At 35.6% G+C, this 8,994-nt stretch overlaps 1 protein-coding gene, 1 non-coding gene and 1 pseudogene across 2 annotated transcripts; all 3 read left to right on the top strand.

Moving 5' to 3' along the window:
- Positions 1-1,938: 1,938 nt before the first annotated feature.
- On the top strand, positions 1,939-3,537 carry LOC131005336 (allene oxide synthase 3-like). Its single transcript, XM_057932252.1, has one exon. The coding sequence runs from the start codon at positions 1,981-1,983 to the stop codon at positions 3,400-3,402; it is 1,422 nt and encodes a 473-aa protein (XP_057788235.1). The 5' UTR covers positions 1,939-1,980; the 3' UTR covers positions 3,403-3,537.
- A 1,228-nt stretch (positions 3,538-4,765) lies between these two features.
- TRNAI-AAU (transfer RNA isoleucine (anticodon AAU)) lies at positions 4,766-4,839 on the top strand. Its single transcript has one exon. It is a non-coding gene; the product is annotated as a tRNA-Ile (tRNA).
- A 2,504-nt stretch (positions 4,840-7,343) lies between these two features.
- LOC131005337 (allene oxide synthase 3-like) lies at positions 7,344-8,615 on the top strand (annotated as a pseudogene).
- The last annotated feature ends 379 nt before the right edge of the window (positions 8,616-8,994 follow it).

Below are 8,994 nucleotides of genomic sequence, written 5' to 3' on the forward strand. Positions count from 1 at the left end.
AGCATATTGAAAATATACTCAGTGAGAAACCATGCAAATATTCACACACACTTAAACATGCAAATAATTCACATTGTCATACACATATACTGATAATCTGATGGGCGAACTGAGAGCCCCTGAACATGTATTTCAACATGGCTGAATTTCTGAACATGTATTTCTACATGACTGAACATGTATTTCAACATGGCTGATATTCTGAACATGTATTTCTACATGGCTGAACATGTATTTCTACATGGCTGAGCAAGTATAATCAAACATGAAATAAGAGCATATAAAAACATACATGAATATAACCACAAGCATATAATCCCTCACCTTAAAGTCGAAACTTATAAATTCAATCAAATCTGGAAAGAGGATCCTAATTGCACCACACCTAATTAAATAAATATAATCACTAACTTTAATCTAAAATTCTATAAATAAAAATCAGACTAATACAATTGCTTCAAAAAAAACTCTTACAATAACTTAAACTAAAAATTCTATAAATAAATCTAATATATATATACGTTCTTTAAGAATCAAAATATATATACATTCTAAAAAAAAATCTGATTAAACTACAGAATGGGATTCCAAAATAAAATAAAATATCACTTCATATACAAATATGTCTTGTCCATTCTTTGTTGCAAATTAATCGGTAATTAAGAAAAATAAATAAATATATTTATTAACAATTGAAAAGCTTAAGTATATAGAGATTTGCAAAAATGATGACGTAATTTAATCCTTGTATAAACTGCAAAATTTGAAGCCATTATTACAGACTAATCAAGCTATATAATAATGGAAGAAAGAACTTACGAGAAATTCAATTATCCTATCAAACCAAATGAATAATCAATGTAAACATATAATGAAGGGTTAGAGTGAATTCTTTTGTTTTCTATTTGCATGACACAAATCAACGAAAAAGAAATCGTGAATAAATAGATGTTACCTCGATCTAGGTGGAGGAAGGGAGAGAGAAATTAAGGGAGGAAGACGAAGCAAATTTCACGAGGGTTTTGAAAATTGATCTCATATTTATACTTGTCTTTAAAGGGTTCTAGTTCTAATAGGAAACAAAATAAACCAGGGGGCTTAGTCCACTGGCCACCGGGTCCTCACTTAAGTGAAGTGACCCGGGTTCGATCCCTCTTGGGAGCGAATTGGAGATGGGAGATATAAGGTGGATCTTGGTGAATGGAGAGATAAGGTGGTTCTTGGAGTGGATGGGGGAAACTAATTACTAACATCTAACATGACTTTGCCCGATCAAAAAAAAAAAAAAAAAAAAAAAAAATAGGAAACAAAATAATACTACTAATAATAATAATAATAGTCTAGCTAAAATTAATGGTGCATATCTATATGTATCATGTAATTATTTAAAAAAAAATAGGTTATACAAGAAAATATTATTAATTAAACTTATAAAATAAATCTAAATTATCGGGGTGTTACAACATGCATGCTTACTATATAAAGTTTTTTTTTTTCAGAAAATTCAAACTTTAAAAGTTAAGAGACTAATAATTTCCTTATATTTATATCCATAACCTTTCAACGAGATCTTCATTGAAATTTTTAACCATATATCCACGCTTCACATTAATTGATTGTTAATTTAGATACACTTATAAATCAAACTTAATTACTTTTCCGCGCATTGATTGTAGATACCTATAGTTTGCACGTCAGTACTCATCAAAATGAGTTTGACGCCACGTAAAATTCATAGTCTACTACCGAGCCTAACTCTATTTGTCTTGCATGCCTAACGCACGTGGATTTTGGTCATTTTGAATTCATCAATCCAAATCCCAATTCTCAACATTTTTTTTTTTTTTAAATTTTTTATCACGAATCCATCTCCATTGGCCTCTCATAATCATCTCTATATATAGGTCCAATTTGATTAACCATAACATTAGCAAGCCACAATTTCTTTCCACATTCTTCAAAACTCAAAAAACAAGAGAAATGTCTTCAGTCGACGAGCTCCCACTGAAAGAAATCCCCGGCGGCTACGGCCTCCCATTCTTCGGACCGATATCGGACCGCCTCGACTTCCACTACCGTCAGGGCCCGGACGAGTTCTTCCGGGCCCGAATGCAGCAGCACAACTCCACCGTCTTCCGGGCCAACGCCCCGCCCGGCCCGTTCACCGCCCGAAACCCTAAAGTCGTCGTCCTCCTCGACGCCGCGAGCTTCCAGATCCTCTTCGACACGTCCAAGGTCGAGAAGCGGGACGTCTTCACCGGCACCTTCATGCCGTCTACTAGCTTCACCGGCGGCTACCGCGTCTGCTCCTACCTCGACCCCTCCGAGCCCAAGCACGCCCTCCTCAAGGGCTTCTTCCTCTCTTTTCTCGGCAGATTGCACAAGGAATTGATCCCGAACTTCCGCGCCGCCGCTACGCAGCTCTTTGCCGACGTCGAGGCTGAGCTCACCGAGAAAGGGGAGTCGGAATTCAACCCGATCAGCGACAGGATGTCGTTCGATCTCTTGTTCCGTTTATTCGCCGGCAAGAGCTCGTACGACACCGCCGCAGGCGGCGGCGGCAATGCCGGCCTCGACACGTGGCTGTTTCTGCAGCTGGCTCCATTGATCACGCTAGGGTTGAAGTTCCTCCCTAATTTCGTCGAGGATTTGCTACTCCACACGTTCCCGCTGCCGTATTTTCCAGCGAAATCGGGGTACGAGCTGGTCCACAGCGCGTTCCGGGAGGCTGCCGGAGAGTTGCTGGACGAGGCGGAGGAGAAGGGTTTGAGTAGGGATGAGGCTTCTCACAACATGATGTTTGTGATGGGCTTTAACTCCTATGGCGGGACGAAGATTCTCTTCCCGGCTTTGTTGAAGTACGTCGGCGGCAGCGGGGAGGAGTTGCACCGCCGCCTCGCCAGCGAGATCCGGGGGGTCGTGGAGGAGGAGGGCGGCGTGACTCTGGCGGCGCTGGAGAGGATGAGTCTGGTGAAATCTGTGGTATGGGAGACGATGAGGATTGAACCGCCGGTTCAGTTTCAATATGGCAAGGCTAAAGAGGATTTGAAAATTTCGAGCCACGTGGCAACTTACGTGGTCAAAAAGGGGGAGACCATATTCGGGTACCAACCCTTTGCGACGAGGGATCCCGTGATTTTCGTAAACCCGGACGAGTTCGTGCCTGATAGGTTCTTGGACGGGGGCGAAAAGTTATTAAAGTACGTGTATTGGTCTAACGGGAGAGAGACGGACAGCCCGACGGCGGACAACAAGCAATGTCCGGCGAAGGATATGGTGGTGGTGCTGGGGAGGATGATGTTGGTGGAGCTTTTCATGCGGTATGAGACGTTTAGTGTGGAATTTGGGAAGCTGCTTCTTGGTTCATCTGTCACCATCAAATCGCTCACAAACCCCAAATAGTTTTTAGATCGATTGTATTTCGTTGTAATAGTTGCATGGGACTACGTGTGTTGTGTGTGTTGCAAGTCTAGCTCTCGCTAATTAATTTGGTTAAGGACGTAAATTTTCATATATATGAGATTCTCTATTCCATTATTTTGTGTGTACCACTCTTAATTTATTATAATTTTTAATTCTTAATTATATTTTCTTCAATTTTAATTTATTATACTTTAATATTATAAAAGATAATTAATAAGGGTTCACTCATCCAATTAAAGTTTATAATTATTTTTTTTATATTTATTTGAATTAATAATTGATTATTTGGGTTCATTAATTCAAAGCTAGGATATATAATTTTTTAAATTCTAATTTTTAGTGAGAAATATTAATTAAACTTCATAATATAATAATAACTTTTATTTTTACAAAAAATAATTATAAAATAAAGAAATTAAGAGTCCCATCTGAGATTTAGGAGGCCTACGATCAGCTCAAGCATCTCCAACTAATACTATTTACTTTTGTATTTTTGTTTTTTTTTAAATATTTATTTTATTTTAATATCCCTCCTCCTTGACAAAAAAAATCACTTTTAGTAATATTTTCCAAATATTGTCTATATATATACCTGGTTACGTTGGTATGCATTCATATATATATTTGCAGCCCTTGGGCCTTGAATTAAACCATTCTATACAACGGTAATGTTATGCTCGATAACTTTTGTTCTATAAATTTGTTTTAAGATCAGAAGCGTGTTAATTAATCACGAGCATAACAAATTATTAATATACAAAAAATACACAATATGTAGTGTATTGTTTTTTTGGCATAATGTGTATTAGATCTCCACATAGTTAATACTGACAATAATTAAATGTTATACTATTAATTTAAAAGGCGAACTTTGTCCATATATATATAGGACACGTTCATAATTTTATTTATTTATTTATTTGTTTGTCGCACTTGACAAATGGAATGGAATATAGAAACATCCAAAATTGTGGTGTAAACTTTTATACAGATGGGTGATCCCAAATCCCACGCCCATCCCTCGTGGCCTCAACTCAAGCAAATAATAATAAAAAAAAAATGTAACTATTGGCTTGGATTTGTTCCATGATGGATAATTCTTTAAAATATTGTTGTTAAATTGGTAGTAGCGAAAATCACGTGTTACTGGTGTACATCTTACGAATACAAATTATAATCAACACGTGTTTGAAGTAATTTCATGCGCCTACAGGTATAACGGTTAAGTGGCCGACCATAATCTGTTTATTGTTCTACCATTCGTACATTATGATTTCAAAATTAATTTCTTTTTAAATTTAATGTTTATATATATCACTGGTCTATATTATAATTTCGAAATGGCCTATTAGCTCAGTTGGTTAGAGCGTCGTGCTAATAACGCGAAGGTCGCAGGTTCGAAACCTGCATCGGCCATTATTTTCTTATATATATTTTTTTATTTAGCGCTGTTTTGATTTCTTCAAATCTTTTTGTTTTTTTGTATTTAGCCTTTTTTTTTTTTTAAATATAGGAGAGGTTCAAGATGAAAGAAGAACGGAGAACAATTTTCAGCCATTCGATGATCAAAATCAACGGTGGGTGCATCATCTTGTTGGATGAATGCAGATCTTGGGTTAGAACCCTAAATGGAACATTTTTTTTTTGAGTGCATTAATTTTAACAGCGAATGCATTAATTTTTACAATGGATGCATTAGATTTAATAGTTCTCATGTTCTCACAAATAAAGTAATTCTCTCTAGAACCACACCCTATATATATATATATATATATATATATATATATTGGTCTAACTTACAATGAAATTAGAGGTTAATTGACAATCGAAACTTCACCTGATTTTGGTCTAACTTATGATGATTATGAGTATTTAGAAGCTCGGAGATCTAAGAAAATAAAATTTAATATATCTAACTTAATTTCGACTATCAATTAAGCTTCAATTTTGTTGAAAGTCAAACTTGGGTGAAAATTGCAACAAAAATATAAATTCATGTATTCTTTTACTTTTGAAAGTTCAGGTGAAAATTACAACTTTTTTTAAAGCTCGTGTATTTTTTTTTTGCCATAATCCCTATAAATTAAGTGATATAGATTGGAATTTGGGCTATGAATTGAGCCCGCACCAGTACGTTAATGCTCTATGAGCCCAATAAAACATTTAACTTACCAAATTTCATATGAATTTGATGGACTTCAGTGAAGATTTTCTAAATTGGGCTTCAAGATTGAAATGAGCATGAACTTGAAGTAATCAATTTAGGTGTTTGGTTTGTTGGATAGGATAGATAGGATTTATAAGAATGATAGGATTGAAGGAGTGGTTAAATAATCCACCCAACTTTGGGGTGATAAACAATCACTCATTTGGTTGATTAGATGCGGACCGAGTTATCAATTACGGGCTCCACCATACAAACCAAACACTTAATTAAGATGGATTATTTTATCAATCATGCCTTATCACTCAAACCAAACGCCTCCTTAATTGATCAAGCAAAAAGTAATAATCAAGACTAACTGAAAAGGCCCATAACAAGTGGGAAGAGTTTTATTTTGTAAAATTCTCCATTATCAATTAGATTAATTTAGTAGTCAAGGAAAGAAAGGCATACCCTTCAAAAAAAAAAAAAAAAAGGAAAGAAAGGCATAATTCAATCAAAGCGAAAAGCAATCCAAAACCGAGTAATTGCAGCTAACTCGGTTTTATTAACTTTTAGCTTATTCAATAGTTATAAAAATAGATATGAATATCACTAATTAAACTACAATGCTTACGATGAGACATGCTCACATGCATTTTGCCAACTTTATTGTTGAAAGACTGTTCATTTTTATTTGTTTCTTTGTACACATGCTGTGTCCATTTTACACTTCTGCACGTGACATGCATCTTCATGTTTCTAACTAGAAATTTCTTCTCTCCTCCTTGATTAATCTATATAATATATAAAAGATGAGTTTTTCCCCTTCACTTTTTCCCTCTTTTTTTTCTCTCTTCTTTCATCAATTTTTCATTATTTTTTTATTTTAATTTTTTTCTAAATATTGTCAAATTTGATTTATAATGCATCTTAAATTTAAATTCGTGATAAGATTTGTAATATGACATAAAATCATAAAAAAAATAAATTTAAAACGAATAAATTATAAAAAAAAAATTATTATATTTAATTTTCTCTCCTTTTTATTTATGTTTATGTATGAATATATTAATATATATATTATGACGTGTAATACCTTTATCAAATGATTTAAAATTATTTAATAACTAAAATTTCAATTACATTTTATACAAAGTTGAAAATTTACGTTTTTAAATCGATTTTATTGAGTAATTGATGTGGATTTTATTTTTAAAATATATTTTGTATTTATTTATATTTTAATTTTATTTAATATCTACATTTATTTATTTAAACATTTTGTTTAGTTTTGATGTTCGTCGTGCATCGTACGGATGGACATACTAGTATTAAATTATAATATAGAAACATGTATAAGAGTAGAAAATATGACACGAATCATAACCAAATTAATTACATTTAATTCAATCCGACCTGCAGTGAATGATGTCTCAATTAACAAGCACATTTTTTTTCTAGGGCTATGTATGTAGACTTGGTAACCGGCAAGCAAGAGGGATCACGTAATGAAATTCAAGTATATATCTAGTTGTCCTAGTGGATTATACCAACAACATTCATGTGCTTCCTTTAATTTGATCTATATATCCATGTACTGATGTACCCGGCTATATGTATCTGCCTAACTACCTTAACTCGTTCAACAATTTTTTTTTTTAAAAAAAAAAACACACACACACGTACACACACTCAGTGCTACAAATATAGGTGCAATATTAACTTCCTAAGACATTATCTTCCCTTCAATCAAAGAAATTATACAAATCCAACAATGTCATCTCACAAAGTAGATGTACTTCCGGCCCGAGAAATTCCGGGCCAACACGGGCTCCCATGTTTTGGGCCAAGGCGAACGTACTCAAATCTTCATATCTCGCATTGAAAAATACCAATCCACAGTAATCCGATCCAACATGCCGCCCCGCCCGTTCATGGCCCGAAACCCCCGCATCATCTGCCTTCTCGACGCTGTCAGCTTCCAAATCCTTTTCGACACCTCCAAAGTCGAGAAAAGGGACGTTCTCGACGGAACTTACATGTCGTCCACCTCCTTTACCGCCGGCCACCGGCCATGTGCTTACTTGGTACCCATCAGAACCACACCATGCAACCCTAAAAGGCTTCTACCTTTCCTTACTCGCCAAAAACCACAACAAATTCATCCCATTGTTCCGGTACGCGATGACTGGGATTTTTTCGGGCCTCAAAGACGAGGTCTCCACCAAAGGCACCTCCTACTTCAACGACTTAAGCGACAACATGTCGTTTGAGTTCGTTTTCCGCTTGTTGTGCGGCAAGAGCCCGTCGGAAGCTGGCCTCGGGCCCGACGGCTCGAGATCTGTTGACTTGTGGCTATTTGGTCAACTCGCTCCATTGATGACACTAGGGTTTAAATTCATTCCCGATTTCGTGGAAGATTTGCTGCTTCACACATTTCCAGTCCTATTCTTCCTCGTCAAATCTCACTACAACAAAATCTATGACGCGTTTTACGATTTCGCTGGTGAAATATTGGACCAAGTCGAAGAATTAGGGATTCGAAGAGAAGAAGCGTGTCACAATCTCGTGTTCCTAGCCGGGTTCAACGTGTATACGGCGAGATGAAAAATGTGTTCTCGACGCTAATCAAAGCGGTGACCGGCATCGCCGACTCGCGGCGGAGATCAGGGCGGCGGTGAAGGAAAAATGAGTGACTCTGACGGAACTGAGCAATAAGAGTCTGACAAAATCGGTGTTTGAAGTTGGGAGTGGGAAGGTGTTGTTGGGGTCATCTGTTACATTCAAGTCTTTGACTAAGAGGGTGTTTGGCTGAGCTTATAAGCTCCTCAAAACAGCTTATAAGTTGTTTAGGAGGTTATAAGCTCCTTCAAAGTGTTTGGCAAAATAAGCTCTTAAACAGCTTATAAGCTCCAAAAATAAGCTTCAAGAGCTTATAAGCTCCCCAAAAAATAAGTTTCTCTACCCCAACTTATTTTTTTATAATCTCATATGCAACAATCTTTTTACAAATATTTTTCAACTATAATTTATTATTTTCATCATATATCATTCAAGTTTATTTTTCTTCGATTTCTCTCTCTAGCAAAAAAATTCTCTCTCTAGCTTATAAGCTCAATTATTCAAACACTTTGACAACTTATAAGCTTTTAAAAATTACATCTTATAAGTTCTTGAAACATCTTATAAGCTCCAATAGCTTATAATCTCTTTGAAATAAGCTCACTTCAATTTGGACATAAGGTGTTAGTTATTGTATTTGTCACGATAGCATGAATGTGTATTTGGATAAACTAGTGTTGGAGCTAGGATTGTAGTACGATGTTGTTTGGTGTTGACGTATCGTGGATGGCATGTTGCTTGTAGTCGAAATAAAGGGTTAATGCTTTTAGCAAAGAGACAACCTTACCCTTCCAATTAATTTT

Source organism: Salvia miltiorrhiza, chromosome 1 (assembly GCF_028751815.1).
Source record: "Salvia miltiorrhiza cultivar Shanhuang (shh) chromosome 1, IMPLAD_Smil_shh, whole genome shotgun sequence".
Taxonomy (NCBI): Eukaryota; Viridiplantae; Streptophyta; class Magnoliopsida; order Lamiales; family Lamiaceae; genus Salvia; species Salvia miltiorrhiza.

Coding starts and splice junctions, on each gene's coding strand:
- LOC131005336 (XM_057932252.1), top strand. CDS start 1,981: ATGTCTTCAGTCGACGAGCTCCCACTGAAAGAAATCCCCGGCGGCTAC.